Source organism: Diadema setosum, chromosome 22 (genome assembly GCF_964275005.1).
Source record: "Diadema setosum chromosome 22, eeDiaSeto1, whole genome shotgun sequence".
Lineage (NCBI taxonomy): Eukaryota > Metazoa > Echinodermata > Echinoidea > Diadematoida > Diadematidae > Diadema > Diadema setosum.
Genome location: NC_092706.1, coordinates 18,455,177 through 18,472,753, shown reverse-complemented (window position 1 = coordinate 18,472,753; position 17,577 = coordinate 18,455,177). Strand labels below are relative to the sequence as shown.

The window sequence follows — 17,577 nt, the reverse complement described above, 5'->3', positions numbered from 1 at the left end:
GCGTACGGTCACTGTGTGAAATGCAAAGAGACTGGTGAAATGTTACAAAACAATTATCGTGACATCACAAAGCAATTCTAACACCCCAAGCTGCTTCCTACGGTCACTTTCTGAAATGTTACAATAACAAACTTTGGATATACAAACAAAGTTTGGATACCAAGAGTAATTTTGGTATTCCGACATGCTTATGGTTTTAACCAGAAGATCTATATTCGTAATACATTTCAGAATGTTGCCATGTTTGTCCTCAGCGATCTATACTATTTTAAAGCTGACTTCGCTTTTTATGCCAAATTTCGACTTTCTTATGGTTCTCGTTAGGGGTCTAGGGCAATCACCCCCTGGGCAATTACCCCGCACCCTTCCCCTGGCCCTAATCCTAATCCTAATCCTGAACCTAACCCTAACCCTAACCCAAACTCCTAACCCTAAACCTAACCCTAACCCTAATCTTTACTCTTACCTTACCACTAACCAGTATTTGGCCGGGGGGTAATTGCCCTCCGGGGGTAATTGCCCGGATACGCTCGTTAGGCCTAGGTGCCTCCAAAAGTACTGTTCACTCACTGGAGCTAGTAGTATTTCGGAGTCACCTATACTCTAGCCCATGGTTTTTACCAGAAACTTTCCGAGGTTGAGCCACAGGTCACTATGAAAATAGAGCATTTTGCATTTGTCCTGAAGGACGCCATCTGCGGCAAAATAATATACATTGTTTTCCCGCGTTTAGACAAAATTGTAAAGTGAAGAAAAATGGCTCAAGAAACAAAGATGAGCACATCTTCTACACCTACTTACTCGCCAGATTCACTACCAGAGCTTTTACCTGTATATTACAAGAGATTATTTCCATTCGGACCATACTATAGGTGGTTGAATTATGGTGGAGGTAAGTTATGCGCAAGTAGAACACTTTTCGCAACACCGGTATGAGTACAGTCCCATACGTTCACTTCGATGTTGCACTAGGCATTAGCACTTGTTGCGGTAATCTTTCGGAAAAAAAGTTGGTTGCTTCGTAGTTTGAAAGTGTCGTTGTTGACTGTGCTCTGGATGTCGGGTGGTAATGAGTTCCAGTCCTTGATGGTACGTGAAATGTAGGAGTGTTTGAAACGGGTGGAGTAATTGGATGTCGGATGAAAGAATTAGAAACATGATAGATCTAACGTTAATGCCCAATGGTCTAACCGTTACGTAAACGGTATAGAAACACCTGGGACCTCTAGTCTAACACTGTGTTAGAGCTTCTATGCCTAACCGTTAGATGCCTAGGAGATCTATTTGAAGTTTATTGGATAAAAAAGTTCAGCACATGATCATGAACACAAACATATGACCATGATGACAGTGAACATGGTTGTTTAAATTTATTGTGTGTGGAAACTTTAATTTCAATTGATAAAGTGGATCGTGGAGTATCATATATTGGGTGTCACAACTCACAATATCGATTTTGCTGAATATCATGCAGTAGAACATCTACTTTCTTTTTAAAATGAATGACACATTTAAAAGAATGTGAAACAAAGGCCTGGGTTATTGGTCTGAATAGATTTTATATTAAACATGTCAAAAGGCCAGGTTGAGTCTAACTCAGTAACTGCAACCAGCCAGCCAGAACGCGAAGCATCAGGCTGCGGATACTAGACCGATGGTACAGTGCTCACCACTTCATTGGGAGGGGTCGGGAGACAAGTTTTTCTCCTGTTTAAGGGGTGGCACACTGGCAGGTATTGGCCTGTGCAACCGATATGACATTAAGTCCAGTATGTGGGCATTGCTAGTGAAATAGGGCACTTTTAGAGGTACCTGATGTTTTGATTTTTTCTGATTCTACAAAGCAAGCACCCTGTTACTGTAAAAGTGGAAAGTTTCGCGGTGTTGAAATTTTTCTTGCATTTCGCGCAACCAGAAACTAGCGCGAAAATAAAAGCACGCAAATATTTTTGCTTGCCATATGTTCCTGTGCATGATGTCTTGATTCCGCGGAATTAAAAACACACGAAACTCTTCTTACCCAGCCAAGCGCAAAAAATTAGTTGCGCGAAAATATCCACTTTTACAGTAACTCGGTGCACTCCCACAATTTGCAACTGTACAAGGGAGGGCTACGGGGTTAGGTTGAGTCATAATGACATGTACAATGTACAGTGTATGTACAGTATTACAAAGATTTTTTTTTTAGAGCATTTTGACTTGAATAACTCTCAAACATTTTCTTCTTGTAAGATTGAATGCTCTTCTCTTCAAACTAGATACACCATTTGTTGCATTGTGCTATTATTTTGTGTCTGTGATATTGTTCTCCTTAACATTCAGTACCAAAAACCTACTTCCCTCATCGCGAATTCTCCTTCACACTGGAAAATGACATCTACATCCGCTATCAATCATTCGCCGACCAAAGCGAGATGGAGAAAGAGATACAGAAACGTTGTCCTTACAAGATTGACATTGGGGCTGTCTTCACTCACAAGGTATAATTGACCAACATCAGTCATTAGTAAGCTGTTCAATATAGCATGTACATATTTTCTAATCTGGAAAAAGCTGGATTGGTGCCTAAATCTCCAATCCCATTCATTGTTCGACAGAAGTCCTTGATTTCCGGTCTCGTGGAGCCTTTAGGAAGGACATTTCATATCATGATGTGGTAAGATGCTCAACAAGTTTCTTGAAGAAATAGTACCCCTTCAGAAATGGGCATTGTCATAAAAGTGTTCACACCTTAGGAAAGTCTGTACTGCGACAATGTTTCAATAATCACAACAGAAATGGCAAACTGAATTGTGAATAGATTATCTGCAAGTTACAATATGAAAAACAACAGCAACAATGAATTGTACTACATGTGGAAGCAAAAAATAGGTGCTTGTGATTTTGAAAGTGCTTCAAATGGAATTATATTACATTTACAGTGTATGTTGTGTCAAAACTTAAGAAACAAAGCAATGAGAAATACAATAGTATTTGGAGCTATTGTAAACATGCCAGCATTTGCACACAAAGGAATGTGACAACACTGATTTGACTGTATTACCCTATACTGAAGTCATCTCGAATATTTGGTGGATCTTCACTTTGCATCACTCAGCCAAAAGATCATCGAACATTGAAGGCAGCAGCATTTCAAGCACAAGAGAAGGAACTTGTCTTCGATATCGACATGACAGATTACGATGATGTCCGAAGCTGCTGCCAGTGAGTAACACTAGTCTCCTGCTTGATTTTGATAGCCCTCGTCTTTTGCTTTGCCAATTTTGTGTCCAAATACAGTGGACTCCCGTTATAATGAAGTCCTCGGGACCTGCAGTTTTCTTTCATTATACATATCGAAATTTCCTTATAACCAAACAAATAAATAATAAAAAACATAGAGTGGATAATGTTGAGGTCTGAATTCTTACTTTGTTGTAACCGGAATTTCATTATAATCATGTTCGTTATAATGGGAGTGCACTGTATCCTGTGAGACAGATTTAATTTTCATCCATAACCCCCCCTGATCTTCAGAATTTGTAATTCTGTTAAATGATGTCGATATAATGCATTGAAATTCCTTTGTGCAACAGACAAATAATTGGAAGAATTTTAGTACATACTGTAGATGATTTGAAAAAGAAAAAGAGAGGAAATATCTGTTGTGTATTTCAACATTATTTGTCTTTTATGTATTTCAGGAAAATGCTGTGTTGGTAATTATTTTTTATTTCACTCTAGGGGGGCTGATATCTGCTCAAAGTGCTGGCCACTCATGACGATAGCCATCAAAATTGTTGACAGTGCTCTATGTGGTAAGAGAAATACATTTACTCTAGTCAAAATGTTATAAACTGAGATGAGTCTAGCTAATACATGTAGATGTGAAGAGAAATGCACTGTTTGTTGTTTTTAACCTGTGTGCATACTTAAGCTCTTCACATTTTATGTTTAATCTGCACCACAAGTTATATAAACTTTCATTTAAAGAAGATATTAAAATGGAGTTAGTTTTCAATACAGGTGACATGAAATGGGGCCCAAAAGATATCACCTTATAGTGACTACATTAATCATCACTCATAAACATAAACATCACATAACACCGTTCAAAACACAAAGTCAAGCACAAGAATATGTGCACAAGTGATGTTTGCATTTTTCTACCGAAAGCTGCAGGTGATGAAATTAGCTTGTGTTGTACCTTATCTGTATGACGGAACTTAATGTCTTGCATTGTTGTGTTGGCAGTTAATCTTACCATAGGTCTCTCTGCCATATTTGCATCATCTCCAGTCCCCCAGAGTATTCTTTGTTCATAACTTTGTACAACCGGTGGACTGATCAGTAAGAAATCCTCTAAGGTCCACATTAGCTGCTGGATGAGGAGCAACACTGTGGATTGCTTCTACGCTGTATGCCAGAATAAATTACCGGTAGTCCTGTGTCACCCCGAGCTTGAACACTCAACCCTGTAATGCTGGGACAAGACCTCAGTGTTTCACTTTTTTTACTTCATTTAAGACATACATGTATATATCTAGGTCTCTGAAGAATTTCTGTTAATTTTGAAACTTTAGTTGAAAAATGAGCAAAGAAAAAAGGGATTCCATCGGGATTCGAAGCCGAGACCTCTGGATGCTAGCCGGGTGCTCCTCCGACTGAGCTATAGAAAGTCCTAGTATAGTGTTCGTCCCAGAAACCCTAAATTCTCAATGCTCTGATGTTTAGAAGCTATAGCAGTGTGTTTGTGTTTGAAACACACGCACACACTTAAACCTGGCATAAACCCAAAGGATAATTCAACTTGGGGATATTATGACATGAATGGTATCTCGGGGTACCAAATAAAAATCAGCCATTTTATTGAATTATTAATTTTTTTAAAAAGGTTGTACCCTGGGTACCAAAAAGAGGAAATTATTTTCATGCTGGAGCTCGTGCGCGCTAGCCACTGCACTGCACTGCACTGAAGCACACGCTAGTGGTAGCACAGCGTGCCATGCACGCATAGTATAACATGCAGTGGCATGGGAATGACTATGTACATGCACACAGTGCATGCATTTTTTTCTCTGGCTGTCCTCGAGTGGACGTGAGGTGGCGCTACAGCTGTACACAACGCGGTAATCCGGGGTACTACGGTACCCGGGGTAACGCGTGATGCATCATATATGCAAGGGATCACCGAAGTGATGTAGCTTTTTGAGTATGTAGCAAACACAAACAGAAGAAATTTGACCAGAAATGAATATAATTTATTACTGGAAAAATGAGCAAAGAAAATGGGATTCCATCGGGATTCGAACCCAAGATCTCTGGATGCTAGCCTGGTGCTCTCTAAGCTTTGTAGTGTACAATCTGCATTAATGTTTGTAGACCATGCTGTATACTTGATGTTCTATGAATTTGTCACTTGTCGCAGTCAGAGGGGAAATGTGAGGCTGTATGGATATTTCTTTTTAATGTATTCAAACTTGTAAATTTTATATCTTTACACTTTTTTGTGTGTGTTATCCTTTTTTCCTTTTACCATGTTCATCTTGATCAACTTCTTTCCTCATATAAAGATGACTTTGGTTTCAATCACCGTCTATGGGTGTACTCCGGTCGTCGAGGCGTCCATTGCTGGGTCTGTGATGAGGCGGCAAGAAAACTCTCCCAAAACGCAAGGTCGGCAATCGCAGAATACCTCAGCATAGTCAAGGTATGCCTTCTCAGTCCTGTACTTATTGTTCTTATACCCTTACAATGTGATGGAACTAGAGTCATTATGTCTGCAAGTTGCGTGTCATTCTATTTATGTGTCTGATGGTTGCTCAAAAATGACTGTACAAGATTTTTTTTTTCTTCTCCAACATTTTGTGACCATACAAAGATGACCTAATAAACTGGATTTTGAGTCAATATGCTTAAGAGTAAAATGTTATAGCTCAAGCAATATTTTAATAAGTTTTTATCAATGAGTTGTTGTCTTTTTATAGGTCAATCCAAATTGCTGAAATAATAGCACTGCATTTCACTGGATTACTTTAGAGTATAGTTGGTGAAGATAGGGGTTTTGATTCAAGATCAAATTATGGTACATGTAGTTTCTATAACTCAAGTAGAATATATATTTCAGTTTCACTTCAGAAATTACAAACTGCTATATTGCAAACTGCCGTAGAAGCCACTGCCAATAACTGAATAGTTTATGCAATGATGTAATGTCTTAGTTACAAAATCATGTGATGATTATTAGCAACTACCAGTGCAGCAACGTGTTAGAAATGTTTTGAGCAGGTCAGTGGCGACATGGCTATGGTTTTGCACATTATGCTTTTGTTGCAATGTATTAGTTTCCCTATGTAATGTTATGTCAAAAGCATCTCCATAGGGACTGCAAATTGATTTTGTCCCTAAAAAAGTTTGTGGCTAAAAAGGCTGCTGAGAACCACTTTTCCAATCCAATAGTGGCGAGCCAGTGGAGTAAAATGGAGTCAAAAGGGGCCCGAGCTTTCGATCCCAGCAGAATCTTTGTCAGAGGCAAAATGACAAGCATATAGGGTAGGCAAACAAACATATACACAAGCAAAATCTGAGGAGGGCTAGGGACACAGAATGAAGAAAACAGTAGGATTATATGCCTTAATAATCCACTCCTATATAGTATATATTGCATTTTTATTCATTGATGTTCTTTGCATTTGTTGATTGGCTCTCACTTTCATCTTTGCCACACCTTTGTACTCCAAGTGTAGGGCTTGTTGCTTGTACCCCCCCCCCCTTCACTACTCCTGGTGTTCTTTCACTTCTTTTCTATTCTTTCCCCTTCTGTTGTTCCTTTAATATCTCATTTGATTCATCTTTATCCTTCACAGGTTGCCCCCCTATGATCCTTGGGATCATCACTGGTCCACCTCTGCCTTTTGTCTGTTCACCCCTTTGCTTTAATCCCCGCCCCCCTCATGTTGTTGCTATGTTCACTCTTTTCTTTATCCCTCTGTTCCTTATCTTATTTGATGTTGCCTCCCTATTCATCTTTATCCTTCACAGGTTGCCCCCCTATGATCCTTGGGATCATCACTGGCCCTCCTCTGCCTTTTGTCTGTCCACCCTTCCGCTTTAATCTCCCTCCCTTTATACTTGTTTGGCTCCCTGCCTCTGACTTCTAAGCTGAACCTATTGTTTTCTTTGTTCAGTGTCCCTAGCCCTCCTCAGACTTTGCTTGTTGTGTCAAGTGTTTCCTTACCCTATATGCTTGTCATTTTGCCTCTGACAAAGATTCTGCTGGGATTTAAAGCTGAGGCCCTTTTTTGACTCCCGAAAAACTTTGATAAATATTCATTTCCAGTTTAAAAAGGGGAAAAAGTGTGTCTTCAGATAGAGTAATTTACTCAACAATTTTTACATTTCTTTGATATGCATTGTGTCTCTTCAAAATCTTAGGGTGGTGAAAACCAGATCAAGAAAGTTTTCCTCGGCGAACAACTGCATCCGTCCATAGAGTGAGTGAACCTGTGCGCTGTGGCTGGTTTTGCACATGTGACCAACACACACACACACACACACAAAATCTACATTGAAAGATACATCAATGCCCTCTCAATACCAGCTACGTGCATCCTATTTTGTGAGCTATAGTCTGTAAGACGTTTGTATTCATGCAGTAAATAGTTTGAGTACATCATAAATTGCCCTCAATGTGAAAATAAGCATATGTCTGCATTGCTTGTGTGTTTGTACTTGACATAACTTTCATTGAGTTATTACCTCAGCTGTAAAGAACTTATTTTTTTTCATCTGGAATGGATGAGATACCAAACATTTAACTCGTAATGTGCCATGGTCGCCAAACGGCGACCTTAGTCCCCACGTGCCATGGTCGCCGATCGGCGACTAAGAAGAGCGCAAAAAACATTGGTCATTTAAGTTCTTGTGGTATCTTAATGGGTTACACCAGGAAACTGCCACTGATATGTACTGGTAGCTGATTAGCTGATTCGTTTCCACTAAAAATATGAGAATACTTACATAGAAAATTTTGAGTAAATACGTGATTTTTCAGCTAGATGTATTTTTTTCGTGTCGGGAAAATCTGCGGAGAGCGCACCCTCTGCACAAACCCCTCGTGGACAAAGGCCTGCCGATTTCAATAGAGTACGCCCGCCCGTAGTATATAAAGACAAAAGAAGGATTAGTAGGCGCTTGCTTCTCAAATGGCAAAAGACACTCTTCCAGGACCCGGGATTTACTTTAGTTTCAAATACAGGATCTGGGACTAAAGGACTCAGATTTGGGAATGAATTACAACAGAGGCAGAAAAAGAAATTGAAAAGACAAATTGAAATGCCAATATCTTTGAAATTATACAACACTAGAAGACAAATTTGTTATCATTTGAAAGAGGAAATGTAGCTCTAAAACTTTCTCACAGAGTCAAGGGAGCGTTCTTTTGAAGAAAAATCATGACCGACTCTTTCCATACTACACAAAAATTTATGATAATTTTTTAATGATATCGATTATTTCTGCAATATTTCAGGTTCATATAGATATTACAGCAAACTGACTACATGACACGAAAGAAAAATCATTTCTTGATATTTGTTGTGTAGAACTCAATTCAAAACAGTCAATAGGTATGGCAGTTTTAAATTACATTGTCAATCCAGTTCGCAAACTTTCTGGCATTGGATGAAAATGTCTGGCACATTAAGAGTTAATAACGAAAAGAAAACAAATGCATACAATTCAATTGATTTAAGACATGATTGATGTTGGATTTTTTTTTTTAAAGGATGCTAGAGAAAGACATATACCTATTTGTAAAGTTTATTCTATTAACAAAAACAAGTCATGGTCAAGATGTCAAAGTCCACCCATATTACCTGTCATTGTCACTACTGAACAGGAGAGCCAAGCAGGTGATTGTCAGCTACTTTGAGGACTATGCATTGAATAAGCAGGACATCTTGGGTGACAAGGAATCCTGGAAGAAGGTGCTGGTCCTGGTTCCAGATGATGATATCCTTTTAATAGTCACTCTCAACTAGGGGTGGGACACATCAACTTGCCACAAACTCTGGCTGGTATATGGTGTTTTGCAGCATCTTGTCAGTCATTGAGAATGTTGGCAGTTTTTATCCTGAAAGCAAAAGATTATTAAACAGAGGGATAAAGGTTGAGGTGTGAGTTTTCTTCAATTTGTGTCCCTCAAAAACGTGTAGATGGAGACAAATTGAAGGAATTGAAGAAAACTCACACCTCAGCTGTTGTCCTCATAACATAAATTAAGCCTAAACCTTAATCAAGTTTCCTTATCAATTCTCCAAAACACAAATCTAGCTAATATGTGTTGCACAAAATGTCATACTTTTTTGTCATATATCTCTGTTTATTATTCAAATTCATGAAATTCTTCCGTCGAGATGTTTTCATTGCAACTGATTGACAAATTGCCCTATATCGACATAAATAAGCACTGAATTGATCAGTGTTTTAGTAGTAGCCATGATAAAAAAATCATGAGTGTACATACTCGATTTTTTCAATCAGTTGCAATCTCTGTTTATGTTACACTACATGATTTCTCATCTTTATGTGGGCATCATAAAAAAAAAAACCCACACACCCCAAACCTTTATCTCGGGGTAAGTCATGATGTACAGGTTCTTTGTGAGTACTTAAACATGTGAAAATTTGACTAGTTTTTGTTTTGTAAATATGGCACAAGTAATGATAGTCCTTGACTGACCTTTGACATGCTTACATCTGAGAGGTCACCTTGAGCATGACATGACCAAAGGTTCAAACTCAATGGAGAGATGGAAGCTGCTACGAGAGAGAATCAATAGAGAGGTCTCAGCCGTGAGTATGATTTGTTGTCATGGTAACACATCAGGCCCTTCTGGCTATACATGGTGGGTCGAGGACGTGGTGCATGCATGTTGTAATTTGCTTGAATGAGGTTCTTTCTGTCTTCCAATAATTGACATTAGTTATGTTGCTTTCTCAAAAAACATTTTGTTTTTGTTTTTGTTCTGTTAATGCTACTTTTTCAGAGATTTTGCAAAGCAAGGAACACTGAGTGTTTTAGATGTTCCTAATCTCAGATGCTCTGAAAATATCTATTCTTAACAGTCTGAATTCAACATGTAGGGGATCATTTGATAGAATGCTTCTTGCTGTGTTTCATACTATTTACATCATACAACAAGAAAAATCATCATGAGATATGATATATATGCCTTTACACCTGATTCTGTAATGGCTTATCTCAAATGTATTCTTTCATGAAAGATTGTATATCTAAATATAAGAAGTGAAAATTTCATTATGTCTTTATACCTACGTTTGTAATGGCATCCCAAAAGTCACTTTTCATTCCAGATTACTACCTAAATCAAAGAAGTGAAGATTTCACTTCATAGCCTTTAGTCCAACCTCTGGTCATATCTGACCATTTGACCTTTGTAGGGGCGAGCCAAGCGATGTGGCCAACTGGTGGCCGAGATAGCCTTCCAGTACTGCTACCCACGACTGGACGTCAACGTCAGCAAGGGGGTCAACCATCTGCTCAAGAGTCCATTCTGCATCCATCCGAAGACGGGGCGGGTCTGCGTTCCCATGGACACCACAGAGCTGGATCTGTTTGACCCCATGAAGGTGCCCGATATCAGGTGCGGTCCAAGAATTTTCACCTTTACCAAGATATCTATAACCATTGCAATGCTGGTATGTTTGCATGTTTAATAGTGTTTGGGCTAACTACCATAGAGTTGGGGTCAAAGATTGAATGTAAATTCTCAATTACTACACTGGCCATGCAGTAGAATTGGTGTCAGTGAACTTTCATAGGCATATGGATAAAGAACTGTAGGGGAGTTAAATAATTCACTTTGTGATAGAATATGGTGAAGGTCTGCTTGGGACTAATCATGTAATTAGATGTGTTACAGGAGCATATTATTCATCATCATAGTGTTTTCTAGTCTTCAAAGAACATATGTATGTGACATACACATACTGTTGATATATTGTATCTTTCTTTGCTCTTTGAATGTTTTTGTATGTTTTTGATGTGTTTTTACTCCTTGAACATATTTTTTTATAACATTATATTTGTTAGCTGTTCAACCAACCCACATGTGGATTTTATTGATAAAATGTAGTGACTGTAGCAAGAATGAGTTAAGTATTTCTACCAACATAAAACAACAGGAAAACTTTCACCCATACTTGTCCGTTTCCTTGTTATGTTTATTACAGTCAACTGTGCTATGAAATCGATGACTTTGACCGTAGGAATAATCCCGCAGAATCCAACGACGAGAATCAACCACCAAACAAGAAGAGAATCAAGGGTAAAGAATTCTTCTTTTCTCTTCTTTCTTGAACAATTACCTTTTGCTTTACTAGGCACCTTGTTGAAGCGGAATATAAGATACAAATGTTATGATGTCCATTAAAACTTGGAAAGTTTTGTGGTCAGAAGACAACTTAAATTGTCATGTTCAAAGCAAAAAAATGCTCAATGTCAGTGCAAGGTGAAATGAATTTATTGTGTTCAGACATGTCTGGAGCAGCTGATACGTGTTTTGGAAGGACAGTGGTTTATGTTACAGCAACACACGCCTCTCATGTAGTGTATTGATCGTGGGAAAAACTTTTATGAGAATAATTTGCATCAATTGTGAACATATGACAAATACCAAAACATTTTGCCAGTGTAACATTTACGGTTAAATGCAGATATGCCAATTAGCTTAATTCTACAATATTTAACATGCTTCTTTACTGAAATTTGATGTAGCATGGCCACTCTTAACAATGTTGGCAGTTTTTCATTGAATATGATATTTGTCCTCAAAACTGTTGCCACTGTGCATCAGTGTCTTTTTTTTATCTGCAAAGGTTGGCAACCATGTAGCTGCATTTCAAAACATAAAAAGAGAAAAACAACATGATTTTCAAAGCAGATTTTAATGAGTATGTGTTTGGTGGTTTGTAAGTGTTAGCAAAGTATGAAATATTGTGGATCTTGAATGGGCATTGTCTCTACACAAAAGTTGGGTGCTGCATGAGAAAATGTGCTTATGCTTTGATTCTTCCCAGACTACAAGAAGACCAGTTTACTGAAGAATGTGGAAGTGTTTGAGCGATTTGTGGCTGGTATGGAGAAAACATGGAAGGGAAAACTTCAAGAACAGAGTGGTAAGTTTTGATAATTTCCAAACTTACTTGATGTGTTCTTTTCTTTATTCACACCAGAGTATGTACCCCCTCCAAAACACACAAAGAGAGAGAGAAAAAAAACACCCAACAACAACAACAACAACAACAACAACAACAACAACAACAACAACAACAACAACAACAAGAACAACAACAACAAGAACAACAACAACAACAACAACAACAACAACAACAACAACAACAACAACAACAACAACAACAACAACAACAACAACAACAACAACAACAACAACAACAACAACAACAACAACAACAACAACAACAACAACAACAACAACAACAACAACAACAACAACAACAACAACAACAACAACAACAACAACAACAACAACAACAACAACAACAACAACAACAACAACAGGAGGTACTGTCACTGCCTGGTTATCTCCCATGGCGACCAGGGATGGCATCTCACAGCACTTTGTATCCGGTGGAAAAGGTGCTATAAGAATATCAGGTGTTTTTATAGTATTAAGGTCTAAGTCTCTTCTTTCCCCAATTAATGGTTTGACTCTGACATGGCAGATTTTATTTATCAAAACATTTTCCCCAAAATATCAAGTGATATTACATTGTTTTATTTTCATGTTTCCTACTGTGGCTTTGTATCATATGCACAGCTACTCATACGCCAGTGCACATCTTAGATTTACATCTGTTGACATTTGATACTCTTTCATCAGCGTATATCATTGAGAACATTGTGGAGCACTGCCTGGTGTGTATCCTGTATTTGGATGTCATATGAAAGCTTTCTTCTGCAGGGGATTGGAAATGGGACATTGGAGAAGATTTTATGGTCATTATGATTAAGGAAATGAAAATAATAGGGGCGAAAAATGGTGAATGTAGACTATGATGATATTTTACAGGCTTTCAACATCCCACCCTACAATTGTAACCTGAATATAAAATTTCCTGTCAACCCTGTGAATTGATGTCATCAATTGAAATAATGACATGGCAATATGACCTTCATTAGAAAACATGCTATTTGCTAATACTTTAACATGCAGCTCTATTCACTTTACACTTCTTGTCATTTATGGTGATGTGTAGTTGTACAGCAAGCTGATTTTACACACAGTCTCTCAGCAAAGTCACAGTTTTTTTGGTATGATATTGAGGACAATCAAAAGATAAGTAAATGTTTCTCATAAGCCTCATTTCAGTGAGCAGAGAGCAAAGGGAAGCTGTAGACAGCCAGTGTGGAAAAAAGTTCCTCATCTTTGATAAACCGTAACTTGGGCCATGCCTTTGTCTTTTGTTTCATCCATCCCAGATCGTCAGATGGAGTTCTAGTCTGCCCGCTCATGCAGCACTTCACTCAGAGGAGACTTGGGGGTACTCTGAAGACTATAAGACTGTACCCAAAGTTTTGGAGCTGTATTCTGTACTGTAACGTCATCTTCTACATGACAAGCCAAGCCAGACACGAAGCATTGACCGCCCACCAAGAAGTAGCGAAGACCAGCATTTTTTTCTGGATTTTGTTTTATGTTTGTTGTTATCGTCAGTCTCTAGCGATAGCAAGGCAAGTTTTCGGCAAACTTGTATACATTACACCCATTTTATTGCAACTGATTAATACACCTATTTGTTTGTCTACTATTACATGTGGTAGTAGGACGCTAAACACTTGTGATGAAATTTGGCATATACAATATCTCTGACATCAGACCACAAATTATTTCAGTCTTCTACACCATGGAAAGGCTAAGTGTCAGTTTATGGCTGTGTTCAATTCATTCTTGATGAATCGTAGAGGTTTTGTGTTGGAAACGTACATGCTGATTATCTAAACTATTGTTGATTGCAAGATATGAATCACTTTATTTCAGCAGTTGCTCTCAGATGTGATGAGTAAGGCAAGTCAATCACTTTAATTCTCACATCGAGTTGTTCTTTATTGCAACTGATTGACAACACTAGCTGTCGGGCAGAAGCTTTATAGCCTGATCACTCTCATGGATATAACACCTGTCAGGTAATAGGAGATCATTTGTTAACCAATGCCAATGACTTCTTATCACAGCTACTGCTAAAACACTGAATAATTGGTGCTTCTTTACTTTGATGGAGAGAAATTGTCAATCAGTTCAACTATAATGTCTTGTTGTGAAGTGAAAGTCTTAACCCTTATAGCACAGAGGAAGTTGATTCATTTATATCATTTCTGATAGAAAACTTGTTTTCTCTGCATATAGTTATAAAGAAGGTTTTTTAGCCCAAGTGATATCATTATGTCACAGGCAAGAAAGCTTGTTTGCTTGGTTCTCTAATCTGTACGATGGCAAATGTTTTGGTAAGTGCTGCTATACTTCTGGCCACAGTTTCTTCTGGAATTTTCATATGTAATGGAAAGTTGATCCAAAAAAATATGAATTATGCTACAAAACTGGCAAAGGGACCATCAAAAAATAGTTCTACAGTTTAAAGATTTTTAGGTGATCATGAATAATGCTTATTGAACATAATTGAAAAGCCTTGATTCTGACAACCAGTTATAGTGTACCCCCAATACCCCCACTCCTCCAACAAAAGAGAGAGAGGAAAAGAAAGATGGGGGGGGGGGCACAGTGCACCCCTCTTTTTAGATCAATGCCATGTTTCATATTTCACCAACAACCACGTAGTACACCACAGGAAAACCAACTATTAAGGGAGTTGACATCTTACTTCCATTTCTACGTGTAAGTGATAGTATCTATTTGCATTATTATTTTTGCCAATTGAATGAAGAATTTTTAGCAAGTCCTCTGCAGCATTAAGGGCATTTTGCAGCACTGGTATATATGTGTGCTGCATATATGAATGAAAGACAGATGGACCCATCTCCCATCTCCTGCCTCCCCCCCCCCCCCCCCCCAAAAAAAAAAAGAAAAGAAAAGAATAAAAGACAACTACCTCCAGCAAAACAATGATGAAAACCTAACACATTGCTAATAGTGACCATGTAGCCGTGTATTTGAAAATCCAAGATGTACTGCATTGTTCTGTAAGTCTTGTATAATGCATATTGATAGTGAAATGTATGCAATGTATTTCATCCTTTCATCGAACTGTTGTAAATACAGACATTTCTTAATAAATGGATAAAACAAGATTCATTATGTGAATTATCTCGAGTATTCAGCTTGTCAAAGGTAAGAGATTAAATATCAGAAAAGTTGCATTTTCATATAATGAAGATTTAATCATGAAGTTTAATCATTAAGAAAACCAAGAACCATTTCAAACATTTCAGGGTTTAACCAATTCCTTGTCTTGAGGTGAAATCCTAGACTTTCCCATTAGAATTGGGGATGTCAAAATTGAGTAGTTTGTGGATAATTTTCCTTCTTTGTTTTTGCACAAAATATGCACCATTCCAGTCCTGGCCAGACCTACTTGCTAAGCTAAATTTTCTCACTCATTTGAAGTGAAAGATCAGGATGTTCAGATTCGTTTATTTTGATTATTTCTGCCAATAGTGTCTGCATGTTTGTGTGTGTGTACATAAAATCCTACACACAAATGGGTGTATTTACACTTGTGTGGTGACTCAAAATGAATAAGTACAATGACTCTCATACCACATGAAGGAATAGCGTTGCTAGGATACCACTATACCTGCTTCACTTCAGTTATTTACACAGCTCATCTTGCCTGTTCACCATCACTGTTGTCATCATCATCAACATCCTGACCCCTTACATCACTACCATCACCATCACCATCATTCCTTTGGCCTTCAGAAAGACTTCACACCATTTGACATCATCATAAAGAACTATTACATACACCATGAAGTACATTATAAAGTGTAATGCATGAATGCCAATACTGCATATAAATATTTATTGCATAAATATTTATTGCAACATAAAAAAAGAAGAAGCAAAAGCATGGTCAATGGAAAACAAAAAACACCTGGATAATGCTAATGGCTTCCTACTAGAGTCACATGGATAATTTAACAGGTCTCTCTGGCCTTCCTTACAAGGCAAGAATGTCTATACATGGTTAAGAGTGGCGGACTTAAGACAAGGACACGACACACTGTGGAGGGAAAAACAAAAAATAACGATGTAGCACCAGCCACTGGAAGAGCCCTTGATTACATCACTGGACTAGTTTAAAAACCATAGTTTGCATTTCACACTAATTTGCTTATCACTGTTACTGAACACTTGTCCATTACTACTGCTTTACAGGAAAAGCAACATATTAAATCAAAATTCATGCCAATATACAAAAAAGTATACATGACCATTAAAAAAAACAAAACAAAAGTGGGTTAACTTTTTCCCATTTTGATTTTTGGTATCTTACATTTTGTCTTTGGATAGGAATAGGTGATGGTCTCCAGTCATCACTGAGAAATTTATCCAGCAGACTACAGACACGGGGAAATCTCTCTAATCATACTAATAATGCTGTGAGGTGACATGACTGGGAGGGGTCCCTGTGCCATTTAGCATACAAGAAAACTGTCACTGTCGTCGTTAACATCACACTTGAACAGCCCTCAAAACATAGTTTTTGCAAAGGGCTCAAAAGTAATTTTCCATCGCTGGGAACTTACTACCAATACATCAAAAGGGTCTACCAAGAAACTTACCTGGCTGACATGATTTGCCGGGATGATGAGTTGTTTTGGAGTGTTTTGAGATTAAAAGTGTGGAACAATTTCGATCGTATTACAAAACTCTTATTCCAGAAGAGATTCCCCCTTTCACCCTGTGTTCAGCATTGTGGGAAGGTACAACATAATGCGATGATCAATCGTACCCTGGCGATCATATTTTCCAACAAGCTGCATGCGATTCACTCCAGCGCGGATGATAGATGGATATCGCTCTGGCCTGATTTGACGATTACCAATTATGAAAAAATTACGCAGCAACCACAAAGGGGTAAGCTCTGAGATTGTGGACTTCTGGTGAGGTTTTCAGCTAATACTTTGCATTTTTGTTGTAACCCAACTGAAATCATGTTATTACAGTGTTATTTCACTCACTTCTCATGCATATGTGTACAATTTTAGAGTAATAATTGACACTTCATATGAGAACTACACTTTGGCCCGAATTTACGAAGGTGGTACGATTGAAACCATGGTTTAAACCATGGACAATTTGTATGGAGCGCCAAGTGTCGCATGGCCTATTACGTTACGAAATGATCATTTAAAATGAACATTTCGTTGATTTCATAATAAAATACGCCATGCAACATTTGGCACTCCATACAAATTGTCCATCGTTTAAACCATGGTTTTAATTGTACTACCTTCATGAATTCGGGCCTTTGGCTTTAATTTGGATTAAGTCTCTCATTACCAATGATAAGGTGCTGGCACACACTATAATG

General features: G+C 38.1%; 1 protein-coding gene across 1 annotated transcript; it reads left to right on the top strand.

The window, feature by feature from the left end:
- Positions 1-719: 719 nt before the first annotated feature.
- On the top strand, positions 720-15,314 carry LOC140245036 (DNA primase small subunit-like). The gene is made up of 12 exons (XM_072324627.1): positions 720-892; positions 2,323-2,480; positions 3,098-3,204; positions 3,724-3,797; positions 5,553-5,689; positions 7,414-7,472; positions 8,879-8,993; positions 9,739-9,834; positions 10,444-10,646; positions 11,236-11,330; positions 12,082-12,180; positions 13,505-15,314. Exons 1-12 carry the CDS (start codon positions 757-759, stop codon positions 13,522-13,524), a joined length of 1,299 nt encoding a protein of 432 aa, XP_072180728.1. The 5' UTR covers positions 720-756; the 3' UTR covers positions 13,525-15,314.
- Positions 15,315-17,577: the final 2,263 nt, after the last annotated feature.